Source organism: Giraffa tippelskirchi, chromosome 5 (genome assembly GCF_054371585.1).
Source record: "Giraffa tippelskirchi isolate mGirTip1 chromosome 5, T2T-mGirTip1v1.2.pri, whole genome shotgun sequence".
NCBI classification, from domain to species: Eukaryota; Metazoa; Chordata; class Mammalia; order Artiodactyla; family Giraffidae; genus Giraffa; species Giraffa tippelskirchi.
In genome coordinates, this window is record NC_137279.1 from 75,689,943 (window position 1) to 75,713,612 (window position 23,670).

Consider the following 23,670-nt stretch of genomic DNA (forward strand, 5'->3'; position numbering starts at 1 on the left):
AATTATCACTTTTTCTGAGTATTAGAAACATCTTGATGTGCTATATAAAAATTCTGGTCAAATGAATACAATATGGTAACCACCATCTTCAGGGAAATTTGTAGAATTATTATTGTGTTCCCCATTAGCTCTGTAACATTCCATATGTTTCCTGTCTCCACTCATGGTTCATTATGGATAAAAGAAACCATAGATGACTATGAAGAAAAGCAAATTAAAACTCTGAGAGCAAAAGCACCCTGCAGCCAGCAATGTTCAGCAGACAATACAATACAGCACCTAATCTCCTCCAAATCCTCACACCTCACATACTAGCAGAGACCCAGTCTGTCTCGTATTAAGGAGGAAAAAGTAGAATAGAGGTATTAACTGATTAAAAACAGAAATAAAGTCAGATGACACTCTAACTACTTGAGAGTTCCCAGAGTTTCAGAATCACAAGGTAGGAAAAGGTTTTGTTCAACCATAACCTCATTTATTGCTACACTGAATTTTTTAGCAAAGAAACTGAGGTCTCCAGGCAAGGACTTAGCTGAGGTCATCTGAGAGTCGGGGCAGAGGAGGCTCGGGATGTGGCTCCTGACTCTGAGTCCTCTGCTCTCCCTGTGCACCTGGCAGCACCAGGGTGGCTGCAAAGCCATCTGAGGGTGAGGCCCTGTCAGGGGACCAGACAGGAGAGTGGGAAACAACTGCACAGCACACAGACTGTCCCATCCGCGGGTCACCCCACAGCCAGCCACAGCTCTTTCCCCATAGGAAATACTCGATAAACGTTTCTTGGGTAATGAATGAAACTGCAGCAGGTCAGGGTTTGTACTGCTGCTTCTACCTCTCTCCCTGAGTCAAGGGGTACCTATTCTTGTCCCCTTTCCAGAGTCAGAACATTTTCTATCTCATCAAGAAAGCAGCCTCTCAAGACCCAGCTGCCAGCACTTCCTGGAACATAAGCAGACCAGGACACAGTGTGGTCCACCATGCTGTCTTAGCCCCTTTGGGCTGCTGCAACAAAATACCACAGACTGGCTGGTTTATGGACAACAGATACCTCCTTCTCACAGTTCTGGAAGCTGGGAGTTTTAGGTCAGGGTGCCAGCATGGTCAGGTTCTGGTGAGCAGCCTCTCTCGGTCTCACTGTGTCCTCATGTACTGGAAGGGAAAAGCTAGCTCTCAGGGATCTTTTATAAATAAGGGCGCTAATCCCATTCATTAGGGTGCCACCCTCTTGACCTAATCACCTCCCAAAGGCCCTACCTCCTAATACAATCACATTAAGCATTAGGTTTTCAACACAGGTAATTTGGCAGGGGTGGGGACACACACACTTTCAGACCATAGCAGGCCCACACTTTCGAAAATGAAAGAATTGGATTCTCCATTCCCCGAGTTTGGTCCCTGAATCAGCAGTAGTGGGTCACCTGCAAGCTTGCTAGAAATGCACACTTTTGGGTCCCACCCCAGAACGCCTGACTCAGAAACTGTCGGGGTGGGGCCCAGCAGCCAGTGTTCTAAGAAGCTATCCAGGGTACAGCGATGAAGGCTGGCCTGAAAATCAGACTAGCCTGTGTTTGCGGTCCCCTGCAGCTCTGGCAGTTTCTATCCCAGCTTGAATAATGAGATGGTGATTTGGATGATGATGGTATCCACAAACACTGGCAGAGTTGTCGCAGCCCCAAGTACTTTCCGAACACTCCACGTAAAATGACTCGGTGCCCCAGTAGAAGTCGATCTCCGTAGGGAGGAGAAGCTGCAAGCAGCTGCAGCTGACATGCCCAAGAGTGGGGCCACATCCTCCCACTCAGGGGCTGCTGCCCTCTAAGCCTTGTCCCCAAGCCCCAAAGGGAGACCTAAGCAGCAGCCTCTACCCAGGCCAACTGGTCTCCCTGAGCCACACCTGCCCTCAAGTGCTCTAGGACTCTCTTCCCAACTCATCAAATCTGACTTTTGTACCTTGAACAATGCAGGAAAATTCAAATAATGGCTTGCATGGTGTTACTATTAACTATTTGATTTATTAACAGTTGGGGCAGGAATGATCATGTCTTTCAGTTGCAGGTGAAAAGTAGAAGCTAGGCTGCAGCTGGGACCAGCAGTGACATATCCTGAGAAGGGGCAAAGGACCCTCCACAACCCTGTCCATGTCCTCTGTTCCCAGCAGCTGACTTCTAGCAATAACTCTCAAACCAGGAGATCAACTGAAAACATACACATCACATCTTAATGGTTGTGATTTCTAAGTGATTGGGGTTTTTGGTTTGTTAACTTTTTTCAAATTTTATAATTTTACCTTTATAACCAGGAAACTAACATTTAAGAAACATAAAATGTGTATTTCTATACTTTACTGTATATACGTTTTATTTCAATACAAGTTATTTAAAAAAAATAATAACAAAGGGGATTGCATCCAACCCACTGAGTCCTGGTGATCCCTGCTACAAGGTAGCATCAGTTTCCAGGTAGGATGGGTGAAATGGACAGGATGAGTTCTCCAGATTTCCCTGGTTGGGCTCTGCGTCCCTGAGTCTCAGTGTATCCCTCCGGGAAATGGGGAAATAACTGTTTCCAGTGGGTTGACAGGAAGACAAACTCAGAGTCAGAGATGAGTCCCCAAAGCGCATATTGCCCCCACCTGTCTGTGTATTCATCGTCTTATCGACATAACAGCTGAGACTAACGCAACTGTGCTCCTCTGGCTCTGGAGGGATCCTGTGAGCTTTCACCTCAGAAAGAGGCAAACCTGACAACTCCCACCACAATGCCAGGCCCCCCAGGCCTACTGCTCCCAGGGGAAGGTGCAAAATACAAAGTGGCCTGCCTCCAAATGGAGATGGAGGTGCATCCGTCACCCGGCCAGGGAGGAGTCTCTCAGAACCTATTCGGTTTTTGAAATTTTCTGGAAAAAAAAAATAGGAGGGTTGGGGAATGCCAGGAAAGAGTCAAGCCCTCTACAACCCCCCAACTTCCCAAGTGCACCAGTGGGTAACAAACACAAAGGAAAAGAAGCTGGCGGAATCTCCGCTGCCCATGCAAGCCGACAGCCCAGTAGGGAAAAGAGAGCTGGCCTGGCCCTCCTCCCGGCTGTCTCACACTGGCGTCTGGGTGAGTGGGACGTGGGGCAGAAAGGTGCTCGACAAACAGAGCGGGGGTGGGGGGGCCCTGGCTGCGAGTCGGGGGGCAGGGTTCTACTCCTTACTTTGCCACTAGGTTGCTGCCAGCTTTGGGTGAGTCCCTTCCGCAGGCTTCGTCCTCCTCGTGAGGGCCTCCCCAGCTCGGATGGCTCAGACTCTCATGAGATACAGAACCAAGGAATCCGTGAGCTATCAGATGGGTGCCTTTTCTTACTCCAACCGGAGGCAGTGGGGTCATGGTCTGGGCGACAGCGGACTCTCTAGTGGGAAAGGACCTCCTCCGCCTTCAGGAGAGCACCAGAGGCTGCGAGCTCTATTAGAAGGAATCTGACTGGAATCAGAAGAATCTGAATCGAAGCCCTGGGTGCACAGCTTACTAGCCAAGCAACCTCAGAAAAAAGCCATCAAACTCCCCGCACTTCCCTTCCCTCACTTGGAAAGCAAGGCCACTGAGAATACTGCTTCCTGAGTGTGGAGACACTGATTCAAAGCCCTTAACATACGGTAAACTCTGAGTATCTGGAAACCGCCATTATTCTAATCTCACTCTTCCTATTGTCACTACTGCTGCTGCTATGACAACCACCAGGGCAGGGGGGGCGGGCGTTGGTGTGGGGGGGTCACAGGCACTAATGCCCAGGACTCAGGACCATGGCACACTTCCTGTCCTCCCACTGCGGGTCAGGCTGATAACCAAGGTCAGTTTACCACATCTGCAAGAAGAGAACCACACGGGTTCCTGACGATCACATATCAGCTCTGAGTTACCTCCACCCAGAGGAACCCCCAATAAAGAAAGAGGTCTGCTTTTCAGGAGGCTAATACCTTCCTTACCCATCCTCTCCCTCCCTCTCCACTCATGCGTGCACACACACACACACACACACATACACCCATCCTTTCCCTCCTTCTCCACTCATGTGCATGCACACACACACAAACACACACACACCCATCCTTTCCCTCCCTCTCCACTCATTCACACACACACACACACACCCATCCTCTCCCTCCCTCTTCACTGATTCACACACACACACACACACACCCCTCTCCCTCCCTCTCCACTCATGCGCGCACACACACACCCATCCTCTCCCTCCCTCTCCACTCATGTGCACAAACACACACACAAACACACACCCATCCTCTCCCTTCCCCACTCATGCACACACACACACACCCATCCTCTCCCTCCCTCTCCACTCATGCACGTGCACACACACACACACACGCATGTCCACGCACTCACAGAGCCAGTTTTCCATCGGTACCATGGAGAATTCTAGGACACACTGGGGCAAAGGTTGAGCAGCTGCCAGCTGCCCAGCTGCAGCTGAATATAGGACTCAGAGCAATCTACACAAAACAAATGAAAACGGAACAAGCAAGCTAGCCAACAGCCACACAGCCAGTGGTGATGCAAGAAGACAGTGGGCCCTCCCCAGGCCTGGCCACCAAGTCCAGGGCTGTGGAGACCAGGACTTGAAACCTTGCCAGAGCTGGGAGGGGGTGGCAATAGTCAATGGTGTTCTGGGCCAGAGCTGCTTGAGCTGCTCGCCATCGCCCACCGAGGGATCCAGGGCCTGCCTTGCACTGGACACTAGCTGAGCCCTGTGTCACAGGAGACGCCCAGTAGAGAGCAGACTGCAAATCCACAGGTAGAAAACACGGCTTGGCTCTGCTCTGATGCACCCTGCTTCCTCAACTGGCCACCAACCCCCAATGCTGTGGTTTCCCCACCTCTACAGTGGTGATGATCATGAGCTTAGGGTATTCACTCAGTGTGGCAAAGAGATGATTAAGGTACAAGTAGATTATAGGAAGCAAAACAAGGGAAATGAAACAGCTTATAATTGGAAATGAACTCTCATACTCTGGCCTGATAGGCGGTCTCACTTCTGCCTCTGGTTCATTGATTAACCTTGTATTGATTTCCTTGCTGTGTCTGTGCCTCAGAGAAGCCATCCCTCTCTCCCTGCCACCCTTTTTCTTTGTAGGTGTGGCCAAAATGAAATTAGAAAACTAGAGCTTGAGGATCACCGGACTGTTCATTTCTTCTGAATTTCTATCCGCCCTTGTTTACAGGAGACACTCTCTATGAGCTTGTTAGGCACACAGAAAAAGTAACAGTTCCATCTTTCAAACCTCCACTCTGAATCTCCTCCTTGAGTCTTCCAAGCTACCACAGATTGAAATGAACTCTCAAACTCCAAGAGCTCTGTGCTTCAAACCATGCATTTGCATTATCCTTTATTACTTTATGTAGTTAGTCATCTTCACCATGCATGTATGCCTGGTATGCTTGCTCAACTAGAGTGCAAGGTTTCTGAGCAAAGATGGCCTCTTCCCTCTCCACTGTAATTCTCATGGTACCTAGCACACAAATGAGCACCTGTTTGAGGCTCAAAAATATTTTTTGGTTGCTCCCCAAAGTTGTTAGGTGTACCTGAATAAGGCTGGGCATGAAGCTATGGAAGGGAAGATGAGGAAGTAACAATAGTGGCTCACTCTCATCAGGTACTTCTTATCTGCCAAAGATCACACAACTAATAAGTAGAGAGACAGACTGGAATGTAGGCAACCTGATTCCAGACCCTTGCTCTTGCACCATCTTCTACTTCCAAGACCAGATGCATGCCCTTAAGCATTCCACTTTGGGAGCTGAGAAAAACAAACCTGGGAGGGCAGAAAGAAAAGAAAGCAGGCAAATAATCTGGAGCAAAAATAGTCCAAGCCAGTAGAATATCTTTAGCCACTACTGAGTGGTCCTTGGCCTGTTTTAGTCTGTCCCCAGCATAACGCGTCTGGGTAGACCCAAGATGATGTCACCAGCCTGGTGAGAAACAAAGCATTCTTGCTCTCAAAAGCCCCACTGTAATTTTTTAGGTTGCCATCCAAAAGCTTTTTCTTTATTTTTCAATGCTTAATAACGCAGAAGAACCATGGGATGTGTTCAGAGACTTTCTCAGTCTGACTTGGAATGGGGTCCTGACCCCACTCCTGCACCAGAACCTTCCAGAAGGGTCCAGCCACACAGCATTCATAGTCTTTTGCTACATCTCCTTTTATCTTGCATGCGTGCTAAGTTGCTTCAGTTGTGTAGGACTCTTTTCAACCCTATGGATGTAGCCCACCAGGCTCTTCTGTCCATGGCATTCTCCAAGCAAGAAAAGTGGAGTGGGTTGCCATAGCTTCCTCCAGGGGATCTTCCCAACCCAGAGATTGACCTCATGTGTCCTGTGGCTCCTGAACTGCAGGCAGATTCTTTACTGCTGAGCCACCAGGGGAAGCCCCCTTTTATCTTGGCAGATGGTGACTACAGCCATGAAATTAAAAGATGCTTGCTCCTTGGAAAAAAAAGCTATGAGCAACCTAGACAGCATATTAAAAAGCAGAGACATTACTTTGCCAACAAATGTCCATCTAGCCAAACCTATGGTTTTTCCAGTAGTCGTATATGGATGTGAGAGTTGGACGGTGAAGAAGGCTGAGTGCCGAAGAATTGACGCTTTTGAACTGTGGTGTTGGAGAAGACTCTTGAGAGTCCCTTGGAAGGAGACCCAACCAATCTGTCCTAAAGGAAATCAGTCCTGAATATTCTTTGGAAGGACTGATGCTGAAGCTGAAGCTCCAATACTTTGGCCACCTGATGTGAAGAACTGACTCCTTGGAAAAGGCCGTGATGCTGGGAAAGATTGAAGGCGGGAGGAGAAGGGGATGACAGAGGATGAGATGGTTGGATGGCATCACCGACTCAGTGGACATGAGTTTGAGTAAGCTCCAGGAGTTGGCGAGGGACAGGGAAGCCTGGCGTGTTGCAGTCCATGGGGTCGCAAAGAGTCCGACACGACTGAGCGACTGAACTGAACTGAACTTCCCTAACCTGCACATTCTACATCTGTCAGTGCATCATGAAGGCCCCCACTGCGTGAAGGCAGCCAGATGAAGAAGGACAAGAGCCAGAGACCTGAGGCCACCGGCCAAACCCACCCAAGCCCCAGAGCCCAGGTGGCTCATATTGATCCCTACACTACCCAGGACGGGTTGTGCTGGAATACCCCAGTCCGGGAGAGTGAAAAAGATTACAGTACTAAGACCCCAGACCTCTAAGTCAGATACGGTATTTAACAGTGCCACACAGATAGGCTGTGGGTGGCCAAGCTTCTGGGTGATCAGTCAGTTCAGCTCAGTCACTCAGTTGTGTCTGACTCTTTTCGAACCCATGGACTGCAGCACGCCAGGCTTCCCTGTCCATCACCAACTCCTGGAGCTTACTCAAACTCATGTCCATTGAGTTGGTGATGCCATCCAACCATCCCATCCTCTGTCGTCCCCTTCTCCTCCCGCCTTCAATCTTTCCTAGCATCAGCGTCTTTTCCAAGGAGTCAGCTCTTCTCCTCAGGTGGCCAAAGTACTGGAGTTTCAGCTTCAGCATCAGTCCTTCCAACGAATAGTCAGGACTGATTTCCTTTGGATGGACTGGTTGGATCTCCTTGCAGTCCAAGGGACTCTCAAGAGTCTTCTCCAATACCACAGTTCAAAAGCATCAGTTCTTGTGGGTGATAGGGGATTCATTTTTAGTCCAAGCCTAACCGGAAGTCCTTATTCTTATCAGAGGGGCAGCATATGCTGACCGTGCACAACCAGAGACAGAAAACAGAGCTCTCAGAAACAGAAAGCCCTAGGGAGACTCAGAGAAAAAGAAAAGCCGGAATATAAAACGGAGATCTAGCAGAGAAAATATTGAAGCAACACAATGGATAAATACTCTGTACTTAAAAGTAAACACTGAACAATTCATAAACAAAGTTTAAGAGAGGTCTGGATGTTATAATACTGGCTTTGAAACAGGAAAGCAGTATCTCAGCACAGAATTGCATGGAATGCACGAGAGAAAAAAATCAAATTGGAACACAGCAAGAAGATGAATGTGGACCAGATATATGAAAAGAGAGTTAGTCATTTCTCAGTGAGGAGCATTAGAAATTTATAGCAAAAGCCACAACATGGGATATTTGTAGCACATGTACAGTCATGCCTGAGTTTCCTACCCAGATATACAGGAGAGGAAATTCCCATCCTACAGTCAAATTTTTTTTTTTTTGGTTCTCTAAGTATGGATTCCATTAGTCTCAGCTAATACCTGATAAGGTCTTTAATTAAAGAACTCTTCCAACTCCAAGTAAAGACAGATAAGCACCTGGACTAGGTAGATCCTTCCATAACTGGTCAGATCATGAAGACAGCCCTCCTCTCTCTTTTACTAAACAGCTTAGCCAGGATAACTTCTGCCAGGATGCGTCCTTGTAATAATGGCATTCCTGAAGTTACAGAGGCGGACAGGAGGACAACAGACATTGGATCTCCTCTCCATGCTGGGTCTATTGGAGAAGACCCCCCAACATACACTGCAGGATGGGAGCATGGGCACCAGGTGATGAAAACAATCTGTTGATGTTACACCAGTGGATGAAGGAGGCTCCCGGGAATGTCCCCTTTCAGGTTCCCATTTTCTTAGAGTATAGACCCAGAATGAAAGGTAAACCTAGACAGGCAAAACAGATGAGAGCTGGGTTCAGAGGCTCCATCAAGCAGAGAGGGGACCACAGGGGCAGATGGCGATTCCTCTATGGGGAAGGGGTCGTAGCTTCCACCCCTGGTCCTGATGAAGCCTCAGAGCAGTGGTGCTACAGTACCGTGTCAGTCATGACTCAGAAGGCTCCAGGGCCATCAGACCCTAACATTTCCTAACAGAAGACTGGAGTTTCTGTGTTCCCAGACTTTTATCTCATTCTTCAATACAAGTGACTCTCAGATATGGAAACTTCTCAGACAAGGGACCATCAGCCCATATTGGAATTCAGAGTTGTCCATTGGGTAACGAGCCAGGAGTAGGAGACTTTGGAATCATTCAATCCCAGCTTTGCCACTTAGAGATATCTTACTTTGGGCCCATTCTGAGCCCCTATTCTTCCAAGTGATGGGTATAAGTATCCAGTCCAAGGCTGTGATGGATCAATGAATTGACAAAAGCCAAGCATCTGCCCCTGGCTGTCCTGTGGACAGAGGCACGCACGGTGGGACCAGGGAGGGTCTTCTGACAAGGGCTGGAAGACCAGTACCTACAGCTCAGCCAGCCACTTTTTAAACGAATCCTTACACAAACACAACTGCTTAAATGCACAACGGCATTTATAGAGAACCTTTTCCTATATATATAGTCCTATTAGGTAGGTATTATTATCCCCATCTCACAACTGAGAAAATTAAAGCTAGAGAAGGTTAAATAACTTGTTCTAGTCCCTTTAGAGCCCTGATCCATCTGGCCTTCAGATCCCTAACCCAGTGACCTTTCTGCCAGCTGATACTAGAATAATCATCCATTTACTATTTACTTCTTGTAAGTCTACTCTGTTCTGGGCCTGAATGCAGGACTGGAGGCCCACTTTGACTGGCTCCAGGAGCAGCACCAGCCTGCCCTATGCCAGCCACAGCCTTCTACCCCTCACGGCTGGTGGTACGCCTCTGGGAGCAGTGGTTAGCAGGATACGGCCAGCCGAGCTGACCACCCGTAAGCTGACTGAGGATGGCTGTGGGCAAGGCTGGTGGGTAAGATGTTCTGCGCCCTCAAGGCACTTCTCAGCTCGTGGGCTAAGAAAGGAACAGCCAGGTGCAAAGGAGATCCAAGGAGGAGGAAACCCATACAGAGAGCCAGTGGTTCTCAGCCTGGGTTGTACATTAGAATCAGCAAGGGGTTTCCCTGGTGGCTCAGTGTAAAGAATCCACCTGCCAGGGCAGAGGACATGGATTTCGTCTCCGGTCTGAGAAGATCCCTCATGCCTCAGATGAGCTGAGCCCATGTGCCTGTGCTCTAGAGCCAGGGAACTGCAACTGCGCCCTTCCACCACAGCCGCTGACATCCGTGTGCCTAGAGCCGGTGCTCTGTAACGAGAGGCCACTGCAGTGAGAGGCCCATGTGCTACAGCAAGGGGAGGCCCCCGCCGGCCCCAACTGGAGAAACGCCCATGTGGCAGTGAAGACCCAGCACAGCCAAAAATAAAGAAGTAAGTAAAGTTACAAATTACCAAGAGGAAATGGAAACATTCCCATGCTGAGGTTCAACTCTTAGGGATGGTGACTTATTTGGCATCGAGTGGGTCCCAGCATCAGCACATTTAAACATCTCTCCCGGTGAAGCTAACTCATTGCCAGGTTGAGAACACATGTGCGGGGCACTGCCAATCAGTGCGGTTTGCTGACGAGCAGTACCTGCCCTACTTCGGAGCTTGTCGGAAATGCAGATGCTCAGGCCCAGTCCAAACCCACTGATTCTGCCCCGTACTTTAACAAGATCCCCAGGGACTCACGGGTGTGTGAAGGATGGGTAAGGGCAGGCTCCGTCCTGGGAGTCAATCAGAGAAGGCCCTCCCAGCTGAGAGATATAGCCCACCTGCTCACCACCAGGCAGGGCACATCCCCCAAGAGGAGAGATGGGGTGACCGTGGGGAGCCGCGTCACTCAGCTCTGCACCTCCTGTCCCCGCAGAGTCACACCTGAGCCTGCACGACGCTGCACCACAGTCCAGAGCCACAGGAGTCTCAGAAAGCCCCTCGGGGAGCAGGAGGGAATCTGAGAGCAGGACCCTGCCACCGGTTCAATGACAAGAAGAAAAAGGAGTTTCTTCCCCTTGCACACAGTCTTCTCCCCCCTCCCCCTCCCCCCGCCGGAGCGTCTCCACCACAGAAGAGGCAAGATCAGGACAGCGGTGCCTCAGCCCAGCCTCAGAGAGACAGTGAGCGGCCTGACCCACCATAAAGGCAGCTCTGTCTCTGCAGGCACGGGGTGGCTGGTACCGGCTAAGCCCTGTGAAGGAGGGAATCCTCAAGAGAAGGCCAGACAGAGACACACACACAGAATGACCCTTCCAGCATCCTGCACCCCTCCCCCAGCTCTGCATCCCTGCTGCCACTTCAGTCTTTGTTTCCATCAGTTGTGTGTGTGTACAATTTTTCTCACGTGCTGGCCTTTGCTCTCCTGTTAGACTGAGATCAACCCTCCCTAGCTCCTCCTTTGTCACTGCCCATAATACCAAGTACAGAGACTTATGCCCAGCAGGGGTTTGATAAATATTATTTGTATTCATGCGCATGCATTTTCTAGGAGTCAAACCCATAGCTCCAAGCTAACAAAGAGCTACTCACAAGCAGGCATTTATTAAGGATTATTATCAGAAAACTGAGATTCTATGTAAGAAAACTAGAAAGCATGGCTTCAAAAAGCATACACTCTGGTTTAGGAAACTAGACTTACACACAGAAAACCTAAGACTGGAGACTCAAAGAAATCAAACATATTTAGAATAAGCTTACACAGACCTCTGTGCACGGACACACAACAACACAATGGAAATTTTCTATTCCAGTTTTTTGACAGTTTGTTATTACTTGCTTATTGATTGGCATTTTAAAGCGTTTTCCCCTCTGGTATTTCTATCACTGACCACATCAACTATACCAGGTAAACAAGATGAAATGATGCCTAGAGTCAGAAAGGCAGATTAATCAAGACCAGGAACTTCTCTCTGTTGGATGCCCACAAACATCTGACGTAACAGTACAAAATCTGTACCCCATCTCAACACAGTCAAGTGTCAGAGCCATACACACTGTGTTCCTTGCCCATTCAAGGCTCCAAAATGTCTCGGATCAGGTCCCTGGGACTAGAGCCAGAATCCAAGGAGCCTTCTCCCTGCCCTTGAAAGGAAAACCGCAGTGCATCACGTATAGTTGTTCTCACTGTGACAAAAAAGGGCAAAACTCACAGCTAAGTACAGACCTTCCGTTCAGATTCAGCATGAGGTTTGCTCCAGTAGTGTGTCAAACTCAATCCCATTCAAAAGTCCATTTTTGTTCTAAGTCAAAGAGATTCGGGTATGAGAGACAAATATGCAAAGGCAAGTGGCAAATTGCAAAGATTCTGACATTAGAGCTGTGCAGGATATTTAAATTAAATTAAAATTTTAGTTCTCAATCACATTAGCCATGTCTCAAGTGCTCAACAGCTACATGTGGCCAGTGGTTACCATGCTGGACAATGCAGATACAGAATAGTCCCACCATCACAGAAGGCTCTATTGGACAGCACTAATATTGAACATCTAGAGGTTTCATTTAAAGAGATGAGTAGGGTCTTCTGGGGACTTCTGTTGTTCTATCCAGGTGTGCTGGAGGGGTTTTAGGTACATGTCAGAATGTTGGGTAGAAAGAGTACCTTTTCACAATGAAAGAGGCAATGTGCTGGGAGTCTCATGTAAACACAAACACTCTAAGGCAAAATTTACAAGGCTAAAAACTGGGTCATTTTAACATGCATATGTGCACACACATGGTCTCTTCTTAAAAGGGCCATTACTAGTTCCTCCTAACCCAAACTTTTGCTTTCATCACAAAGATTGTGAAGTCAAATGCTGGAAACCAATCTGATGCCAAAAATCCCACATGCTACCTAGTCCTAGCCAGAACTGTTTTCCAGATCCCTTTTGGGTGGTTCTAAGCATTCCCTGGCTTTACCTTTTAACATGGCATCACTGGGGAGAAAAATCTTTCAGAAGGCAGGTCAGCACCCTGGACAGCGGACAAGCTCCCTGCCTGCCAAGGAAAAGTTCCAGTCCCACCAATACCCGAAACACCCTTCAGAAACAACACCCCCCAGACGCCACTGCCTGTGGAGGGATTTCACTCACTTCTCCTAACACCACAATCTTGTCTTCAGAACAAGAGCAAGCTCAGCTAAGAAGCTTAAATGCTTCTCACCAACTAGTAAGATTCAGGACTCTCTGGAGCCTGGCCCCAGCTGGCCCCGCCAGCTGTACCTTCCACTGCTCCAGCCTGGCCAAGTAAATGCCAGAGGACCACTTACCTCCTCTAAACCTTTGATTATGCTCCTTTAGCCCATTTACTTACCTTTATCTCTTCAAATCCTACCCATCTTTGGGAACCCAGATCAGCCCCTGTATCTCTTCAAAATCTTCCCAAAGGACTTTAGTCTACATTGGTATCCTCTCTTTTCTGTCATACCAAGGCATTTCTAGTTTAGATCAAGCTTTAAGGAACTTAATTACATACGCTCTTGTACAATTACTAGGTTCATATGTAGAGTTTAAAGTTCCCAGTGTCCTGATACATGGAAGACCCAGCTTTGCCAGCAACTAGACATTTCGATCATAAAATAATGAATGATCTTAGATGAAACCATCTCAAACAGTCTATGAGTTGAAGATTCTCTCAAAACAAGTTGCCACCCAGAAGTGTGCTATGCTCATAATAGAGGCTTCTAAGACTAACTGCAGATGCAATGAACACTACGTTAAAAAAAACAAAAACAAAAACAAAAACCAAGGCACAGCTCAGAGCTGGGAACAGCTAGAGAACCCTGGTTTAGCTTCCAACATGAGTCACAAAGGCTTCATTTCCACTCAGTGTGTGATGACGATCAGAAAGAGATCCTGTTTCTGTCCTTTCCTACGTCACAGCACAGGAAAATTGCCTGTGGCCTCAGAGAACACGTCACCTTCAATATGTGGAAAAATACCACACAGTGGGTATTATAACACTGGCATTATAACAATGTTTCTCATACAAACATCCATGGATAGGTCAACCAATACCTGACACATCACTACTAATTATGCATAAGCCCAGACAGACTATGGAAAATAACAAAGAACATAATTTTGTTGGTGCCCCCAAAGATAACTGTGACTGGTCTTACAAGTCAAGAGGTTCCAAAAGGGAGAGAGAACTGACTTAAAATTTCAGCTCAACATCTTACTTCTTCTCAAAATGATTGTTATATTACCTCCTTGTGTTTAAAATCTTGTTCTCAAAGCACCAACTTACAGATCCACATACAATAGGATACAGGTATGGCTCTTTCCCCCTTGCACATGGAGAAATTAAGGCCCAGAAGTGTTTAGAAACTTTTGTATTGCAAATAAAGATCACATTAGAATGAGAATCCAGTTGGAATAATTTCAATAATATGAGCAAAATGCACACATACACGTACATATACTTGTATACACGTACATTCAAAGAACTCTTAGTAATGAAATTTCTTAGTTATGAAATTCACTGAGCCTGGAACTGGAAGATTCCACTGAATTCTTGCAAAAGTGTTACTGCCAAAGCAAATTGGCCAGCATCAGTAAAGAAGGAACTCTCATCACTGGGAAAAGTCCTTGGAATTGCTCTGCCAGCCATTCACTCTCATCCCAGAAAGTCACAAGATCTGAGAACAAAATTTAGCCATCTAGTCAATCGACCCCAGTTGGCCTAAACTGGATCCAAGAAAGTGAGCCCAGCATGAAGGCATCATCCTGTCCTAAGCTCTTCCTCAAGTTGACCATTCTAAGAGCTCAGAGAGGGAAAGCAGTGAGACCCCCGTGTAATCAGGTTAGAAAAGTAGACTCTAGCACTTAGGGTCCTCTATGACTACGTCTCAGTCCAGTGGTCCAAATATGTTCCTCACTACTGAATTACATGCATCCACCTCCCAAGCCATGCCATTTATTCATCATGACACAAACACCCCTGCATATTCCTGCCATTGAATCCACAGTCCTCCAGCAGCTCTGATTATCAAGTCTTCAAATCTTGATGTTTCAAGATCCACCTCAATTATTTCCTCTTGCAAGAGGCTTTTCCAGATTATTCAAGCCCAATTTAATCTCCTGTCAACTTTTTAGCATTTCCTGTCTGGAATTAGCAAGTGTTTCTTATATTTGAATATGGATCATCGAAAAAGCAAGAGAGTACCAGAAAAACATCTATTTCTGCTTTATTGACTATGCCAAAGCCTTTGACTGTGTGGATCACAATAAACAGTGGAAAATTCTGAAAGAGATGGGAATACCAGACCACCTGACCTGCCTCTTGAGAAACCTGTATGCAAGTCAGGAAGCAACAGTTAGAACTGGACATGGAACAACAGACTGGTTCCAAATAAGAAAAGGAGTGCATCAAGGCTGTATATTGTCACCCTGCTTATTTAACTTATATGCAGAGTACATCATGAGAAACGCTGGGCTGGAGGAAGCACAAGTTGGAATCAAGATTGCTGGGAGAAATATCAATAACCTCAGATATGCAGATGACACCACCCTTATGGCAGAAAGTGAAGAACTAAAGAGCCTCTTGATGAAAATGAAAGAGGAGAGTGAAAAAGTTGGCTTAAAGCTCAACATTCAGAAAACTAAAATCATGGCATCTGGTCCCAACACTTCATGGCAAATAGATGGGGAAACAGTGGAAACAGTGGCTGACTTTATTTTTCTGGGCTCCAAAATCACTGCAGATGGTGACTGCAGCCATAAAATTAAAAGACGCTTACTCCTTGGAAGGAAAGTTATGACCTACCTAGATAGTATATTAAAAAGCAGAGACATTACTTTGTTAACAAAGGTCCGTCTAGTCAAGGCTATGGTTTTTCCAGCAGTCATGTATGGATGTGAGAGTTGGACGACTAAGAAAGCTGAGTGCTGAAGAATTGATGCTTTTGAACTGTGGTGTTGGAGAAGACTCTTGAGAGTCCCTTGGACTGCAAGGAGATCTAACCAGTCCATCCTAAAGGAGATCAGTCCTGGGTGTTCATTGGAAGGACTGATGTCGAAGCTGAAACTCGAATACTTTGGCCACCTGATGCGAAGAGCTGACTCACTGGAAAAGATCCTGATGCTGGGAAAGACTGGGGGCAGGAGGAGAAGGGGACAACAGAGGATGAGATGGCTGGATGGCATCACCGACTTGATGGACATGGGTTTGGGTGGACTCAGGGAGTTGGTGATGGACAGGGAGGCCTGGCGTGCCGTGGTTCACGGGGTCGCAAAGAGTCGGACACGACTAAGCGACTGAACTGAACTGAACTGATATATATATATATATATATATATTTATATATGTTATCTCCATTAGAGTGGAGACAAGGTCTTGTGAGCCTCCATTTTGCTCCAGAAGATGGTGTGGTACCTGTTACCCACATAGCATATGTTCAATAAATGTTTGGTGATGATGATAAGAATAATAAGACCTCTCCAAAGGTTTCTGTTACCCAAGGACAGACCTAGATATACAACCATGTCCATGGGACTGCATGGGGCAGGCAGAAAGAACCCAAAAGGGAACCCACGCGGTGGACAGCAGCTCACACAGCCTTCCTCCAACTCTAGCGCCAAGGGCTTCCTCATTCTAGGGCTGAGTCAGAAATCCTCCCTTCCTACCCTTGAGCCGCTGATTCCAAGCTGTTTATCTTGTTAACTCTGTTTATTGTGATCCTGGTAAGAGGTTCTGAAGCCCTCCAAGCCCCTCTCTAATTAAATTCATTAGAACAGATTGGGGCTTTCTTTCTGCATCTCAGAAAAATTAACAACATGATTAGCATCATAATGCTGGGGAGATGGGCTGCCAAGGAGGCCTTTCAGGAGGGGCTGGCCCAGTCTGGGAGGGGAAGAGTGAGGGGAGCAGGTGAAGAAGGCAGATGCTCAGACAGCTGCTTCCCAGAGGAGGGGAGCTCCAGAGTCAGAGGGGATGGTGCCGGCCTGAGGGGATGACACGACAGGCTCCAGGCACTCCAACTTTTTCAAGGCATGGCTTTTGGGAGAGTGAAGTCAAGACACGAAATTAATCCATGACATAAATTCCAGAGACACAGGCTTCTGGGACTAGAGAACTCTCAGCAATCTTCTAGTGTTAGAGAGAGAAACATATTGAAGCTCTGTTAATGATGGCGTCACTGACTTGATGGACAGGAGTTTGAGCTAACTCCGGAGCTCATGATGGACAGGAAGGCCTGGCGTGCTGCAGTCCATGGGGTCGCAGAATTGGACACGACTGAGCAACTGAACTGAACTGCACTGAATGAGGGGGCTGGAAGTAAAACAAGCCCCTCCTGCTGTTCATGACGATGTTCTTTTTGGTAAGGCTCTACCACAGGAAAATGGGGAGAGCAGGCAGGGTGAGGCATGTCACTTCTTTCCCAGAGAACCTGAATCCATCAAGTTTTTGCTTATACCCCTGGTGGGTTCCCTCATCTAGAAAATTCTCATCTTCCTTTCCTTACTAAAATTCTACCAACCTTTCAAGGCTCAGCTCCATTTCCACCCCCCTGTGAAGAACAGTTAGCATTTGGTATTTACTGCTGGCCAGGGAGGGTACTGGATTCTTCTCTGCCTTATCACATTTAATCCCTAACACAGCTCTGCAAAGTTCATATTAACGGTCCCATTTTACAGACTGCAAGACTGTAGCTCCTCAGCCAGTAAGTGAAAGAACCAAGCTTTGACTGAAGGGCTGTCTGAAGCCAAAGCTGAGCAGTTTTCACAATGCTGTCACCTCCCTGACTCCATAAGCCACACTGAGGCATAACTCTTTCCTTGGAAATCTTACTGCCCAGGGTCTGAAGACTTAATTATATGATATCACTTTGGTGGCACTTTTGTATTATGCCACTTTTATTTTTCCTGACTTGTCTCAAGACCTAAGGAAAGAGGGTGGATCAAGAGATCTCAAGCTGGTTGGCCCAGTCTGACCAATGCCCCAGATCAGCAAAGCTGTGAGAAGTGCCTCCTCAAACACCCAGCACAGCCATTAGCTCCCAGAGCCCTCCCTGAAGCCCCAAGGACCAGGCCACGTGCATTTCACATCTGCCCTTGCAGCTAGGCCTGAGCCCTAGCTGAGCACTGGAGTTAATGCTCAAAAATCTGGCATCAGGCTGCTCTAGGCAAAGCAGGAGTCGATCCAAACAGGGTGGTGCAGTCATCCCAGGTCCTCCTGCCCGCCAGGACCCCTCAGCCATGCTCCTACAAGGCCAGGAATCCATCTGCCTCTGGTGGAGCAGTTCTTGTAGTGAACTTTAATTTGTTTTCATTTCTGTAACTCCAACTCAACTTATATGCCCAACATGGAGCTTAGCTGGGCATACAACGATATGCCCTAGGATATATTCAAAGGCTCAGGACACACCAATGAAATGAGGTAAAGCAGATGTGTAGAGAGGAGGGGGCTTCCTCAGAAAGGTGAGGATGGCTGTCTTTATCCTTGGCCTCCTTCCCAGTTCAGCATGGATGTTCACGGCGACCTGTGCTCAAGAGTGTAGCTTCTAAGGATCCTTCTGTCACCATCAGCCTCCTCCCTCCTATCTGAATGTCTCCGGTGACTCCCACCTGACCGTGACCTCCCTGACCGTGTGTCCTTCCACCCGTGTCAGAGCTCACAGTAATTGCACTCACCTTGTTTCTGAGCACATATCTGTACTCGCTGTCTCTCCACCAGTTAGGAGCTCCCTAAGGGCAGATCCTGGGCCCCTTTCTTCTGGCTCATTCTGACATTCTAAGCATATTCTGACCATCCTTTGCCCCTAAAATACAAGTGCTTAAGAAATGAGAATGGGAGAGCTGAGGAGCCTCAGTCTTGTCCCAGGGATCCCCCACCAGGCTGCAGCAGCAGCCAGCAGGGTTGAGCTGCACACAGAACATCACCTCTTCCCCCTCGAGTGAGGGATCTGGTAATATCTTGCACCACCTTCTTCCTCACATTCAACTTCCAAGCCAGCCCCGGGCCCCATTCTGACAACATCAACCCAGCCCTCTTCCTAGCTGCGGCAGAGGGGGCTAATGCCCCTGGAATGAAAGATGTTCATCATCCCTGGCCCATGTCCTCACTCAAGTTTATCTGTGTTATTTGTCTGATCACTCGTCTCTCTTTTCCATCACACTGGCAGCTCTGAGAGACCCTGTTTTACTTTCCATCTCTATGATCCCAGCACATAGCACAGTGTAGGATTTAACTAGCATTTGTTGAATAAGTAAGTATGTAAGCGGCATAAAATTCCCCTTACTTCCTTCCCTCCTCTTCTCCCAAGCCAAACAGACTGATGACTGAGCTTCTCTGCCTCTCTCTTTCTAGTTTCCTAAGAAATTCTTTTTCTAAAGACTAAGTGATGATCCTCACACCGCAGCTCTTGGATGGTCTTAGAGAAGAGCGACACCAGGGGAAGGGAACACATTGCAACCACAAAGTAGCAGGAGCCTTGGAATCCTGTCTCTCAGTCACTGCAAAAATAGGAGCATCTTCTGTGCCCCCACCATCAGATATCCAAAGCAAGAACCCAACCTGCAGACACCGGCCACCTCCTCAATGTACCCCTGAACGATACAGCTTGACCTCGTAAGCCCAGCCTGGGTCAGCCCACAGGGAGCTAGACAGGTCTTGCTCTGGCTCTACAGGGAGCTGGCTTCCCATTCTGTGTGCCTCAATTTATCCCTGCCATAGCCTCATGTGATATCAAACAAGGGATAAGAGATGAGATTCACTGCACATAACTGGGAGATATATACACAATTATCAGAATCCCTCACTTAACCTGAGCCCCAAGCAAGCATTTCAACATCAGTAACTTAATCCAATCAGCTCTCAAAGATGGTTCCAGATGATACCACCTCCCTGGAGCAGGAAAAGCTGGGAGCCCTGGAAATGCTGATGCCAGGGGAAGCTACAACCCCACCCCACTCATGAGGGGAGGGACACGGAAGACTGACAAAGCAGAGGACAGCCAGTCTCCCAGCAGCACACTCAACCCCCAGCCCCTAGCTGGGCCCTGCCTGTGTCAGCCCATTCAGAGACGCTGCTCATGAGCTGAAGGAGTCCACTCTCATTTCTAGAGTGAAGGAGCCTTGTGGAGAAGGGGCAGGATCCACCAGCAATTTGCTCTCAACTTCCAGTTTAAGCCTTGGGATTTTAGCTGAGGTCCCCAGGGCAGGAATTGGGCTGCCATTGCCTGGTTCACGGTGCCAAACACAATTTCTGGGCCAAGTGTAAGTCATTCTCTTTCCTCATTTGTGTTATTCATTCTCATTCTCTTTGCGCTCTTTCTCTTTCTTTCTACACACACGCACGCACACACACCTTCAGCTGAATCTAAACACGAGAGGAAGAAATTACTCCCTCTGAAGTGCCAGTTCTGTCGGGACAAAAAGTAGAATTATTAGATGCAGAGCAGATCCCACCCCTATCTTCTTTAAATCTTCCTGCAATGCAAAGCCACCAAATCCAATCACCCCCAAACCAGGGGGAGACAGGTGCCTGCCCTCCTCCTTCCTCTGCTCCTCCAGCTGGCATGACCAGTCCCCAAGGTCTCTACACACGTTTTCCCTGGGCTTCTCTTACTTATGTTTCAAGTTCAATGGGTTGTGAAGCTGCCGGTCTCCAGCTCTAGATGAAAAATCCACTTCCTGCTCACCCAGGTCTCCAAGCCCTGTGGTCTGCCCTTGCCAGAGACATGATTAGGGCCCAGCAAGGGCTCATCCGAGTTCCAAGGGTAGATAATACACACCGGGCCCTCATGCCAGGGAGACAGACAGGCAGAAAAGGGACATCGTCATCCACTCCTTTGCACTGAGGAAGGAGGCATCTCTGCCCAACATACACACACACCACTGCCAAATGCCAAGTAAGGAATGAGGAACAGAACCCAGCTCAGGGCAAGAGAGGGACTGCCATGGGGACCAGAGTCTAGGTGATTCAGCACTCTGCCCACTCAGCCCAGCCCATGGGCCACACTCATGACAGCTCTCGATGCCAAAGTGCTGACTTGGAGGCTGAGAAAGAATCCTTTCTAAAATCCGAAATTTTCCAGCCCTCCAGGGAGGCTCCTCATCCAGGCCTTTGCATCGCAGGGCTCAGATCAAGACCAGGAAGAGGCTGCGAAGCCATTTCTTTGGATTCTGCCTCTCCTCCTTCCTAGTTTTCCTAAGCTTAATACCTCCTCCCCCCCCCACCCCCATCCATCTAGGAAACAAACCTGAACAGCTAGAGGAAGAGAGTGGGTGAAGAGGAACATAAGAGAGGCCTAATAACACGCAGCATCCTTTGCCCTCCCCCACCCCGGAGCCATGAATAGGATCAAACATGCAGAAAGGGGTATAAGTGGATTCTGCCACAGTGAGTACACAGGGCCTTCAGAGTCCTAGGCCTCCCCAAGCAGCGAAGAAGGGCCTGGCGGCAGGTCAAGGAGGGCCCGGCGGCAGGTGAGGGGGCTTGGGACAAGTCTGTGTGGCTACAAACAGCACCAGCAAGGGCAGGTGGGGAAGGAGATGGGTGGCTCGCCAGGTAACAGCCAAAGGGGAGAAGACAGGGTTCTGGAGACGGCGGAGGCGGACACCAGGAGGCAGCTGGGAAAGGGCTGGGCCCAGTCTGCAGAAGGGACGCGGGGAGCACAGAAACTGCGAGGGAGCTGATGGAGAGACGCGCACGGAGGGACGGGGGCACGAACCGGGGACCGGCGCAGGAAGCGCAGGAGAGAGGTGGGTGTGCGGGGAAGGGAAAACAGAAGGGACGGGGTCGCACAAAGTGGGGTGCGAGGTAAACAGGTCAGGGGAGAGCTCGGGTTGCGGCGGGGACGGAAGGACAGGGGAAGAGACGGAGGGTGGGGAGGGGGAGGGGAGGAGGCCAAAGAGCAAAGGCGTGCGGGCGGCTGGGGGCAGGGGGCCGGGTGGGGCAGGGTCCCAGCGCAGACGTGGGGCTCGGGCTGGTGGCGGCGTGGGGAAGGAGGTCGGGGTGGAGAGAGAGGTCGGGGCGTGGAAGGCGGGGATGGGCCGTGATGAGGGATGGAGACAGGCAGAGAAGGGAGGGAGCAAGGAGACGGCACTGGACGGGCCTCCACGACCCCGTTCCACCCGCAGCCCATCTCCGGTGTCCTCGCGTGCCTACCTGCTAGGGCTGGGGCTTCGACCCCGGGTGCAGTCGGCGCTGTCCGCCGCCCGCGCCGCCGCTCGCCCGGCGTCCCCCGCAGCGCCGCTCGCCGCCCGCCGCCGCATTAGGGCAGAGCGCGGCCCGTGCGCGCCCCCGGCGGCCGGCGCGCCCCCGACCGCCTGCGTGCGCGCGCCCGCGCCTCCTTGCGCGCGCCGGGACGGGGGGGAAGGGGAGGGGAGGACAGGAGGGGACAGGGGAGGGGAGGGGAGGGGAGGGGTGGGGAGGGGTGGGGAGGGGAGGGGTGGGGAGGGGAGGGGTGGGGAGGGGAGGGGGAGGGGTGGGGGGGAGGGGGGGGGAGGGGGGGTGGGGGAGGGGTGGGGGAGGGTGGGGGAGGGTGGGGGAGGCGGGGGTAGGCCGGGCGGGGCACGGGACAAGGCTTGCGGGCCCGGCCCGCGCCTCCTTTCTGTTCGCGCGGACCCCCAGCCTCTTTGCTCACCGACGTTGGGAACCGTAGTGATCCGCTCCCGTTTCCGTTCGCCGAGCCAGACCTGCAGGAGGGAACACGCTGGCGGGCCATCCCGGGCTATCGCGTTTGTCCTGTGTACGCCCCTCCACCATCAGACTGAGGCTCCTTGGGGGCTTGTTCCCAGGGAGACTTGCTTCTGGTAGACTCTCAGGAGCTTTTTTTTTTATTGGAAAGCTGTTGAATCCCGAACTGGGGACGTGAGCGATGTTGTGACACCTGCTGATGGTGGAGTGGTCTTCTTTAAAAAGCGGGAAATTTCATCTGCCTTAAATGGGCTCAGGCCCTGCCCAGACTTGAGTTAAGGGGGAGAAGCCCAGGACTGGGAGGCCAGAGACCCAAAGCCTCCTCCTGACTCTGACTCTCTGACGTGGTGAACAGCTTCTCTGTGGGCCTCTTTTCCCAACCGAACGATGAAGAGTTGCTTAGATGATCCCTTTAGAACTGGGGACTGTGAGGCTCTGTACAGGTTGAGTGAGACCCGAGCTCATTGTCACCCGAAACCATGGAGAGATCTGGATTGGGGCATCACATAACCTTAGGTGGGAAGAGCACTTGGAAGAAGCTTCTGGTCTATCCCTCATCCCAAACCACAGTTCCCTTGGCAGCCCCCCTCTGAGGTCCCATTCAAAATCATACTCAGGGAATTTCCCTGGTGGTCCAGTGGTTAGGACTCCCCACTTTCAACGCAGGAGTCTCTAATTTGATCCCTGGTCGGGAAACTAAGATCACATGTACCATGTGGCACAGCCAAAAAAGCCAAGCAAAAAAAGAAAGAAAAACACATTTAGCCCCCTTCCCTGTGCTCACACAGCCCCTGCCCTAGCACCACGATCGCTGAGCTGCACCCTTGCCTCTCTGTTCCCCCTCCAGCCTGTGGGCTCCGGGAGAGCAGGAATGCATCTTGTTCTGCAAGCTGTTCCCATCCCTAGCACACAGAAGGTGCTCAATTAATACTTGATCAAGGAATGAATGATGGCCAGTAATAGATGAATCATCCAAATACCCAACAAAGTATCTCACTCTTCAGTTAGGTGCTTTGAGACTTACAATTACAGCTATTAGGCAAAGTCTACACGATGGGAAAGGAAGGGGTTGATATGACAGGACCTGAATGTATGGCTGCCTCTAGGTGTCAGGAACCCTGGGCAAAAGTTTTTGCAGGGTCTCTTATCTATATAAACAATTTGACTTCATTCAATATCTAGTCTCACCATCATTCTGGCAGCCCACTCTCACACAACCCTATGAACAAAATAGTGCATGCTCCTGG

General features: G+C 49.4%; 1 protein-coding gene across 7 annotated transcripts in view; it reads right to left on the reverse strand.

The window, feature by feature from the left end:
- The window catches only part of NFASC (neurofascin), a 200,267-nt gene extending 178,234 nt beyond the window's left edge, over positions 1 to 22,033 (reverse strand). For 5 of the 7 annotated variants that reach the window (XR_014053852.1, XR_014053853.1, XR_014053851.1 and 2 more), the window contains exon 1: positions 21,893 to 22,033. Coding sequence is in view for 2 of the 7 variants with exons in the window: in XM_081490941.1 (XP_081347067.1) it covers positions 11,967 to 11,986 (20 nt within the window). In the remaining 5 variants the exon portion in view is untranslated. Of the gene's footprint in view, positions 1 to 11,966; positions 12,045 to 21,892 lie in introns of those variants that run through there. The other 2 variants (XM_081490941.1, XM_081490940.1) reach the window with 2 other exon arrangements.
- Positions 22,034 to 23,670: the final 1,637 nt, after the last annotated feature.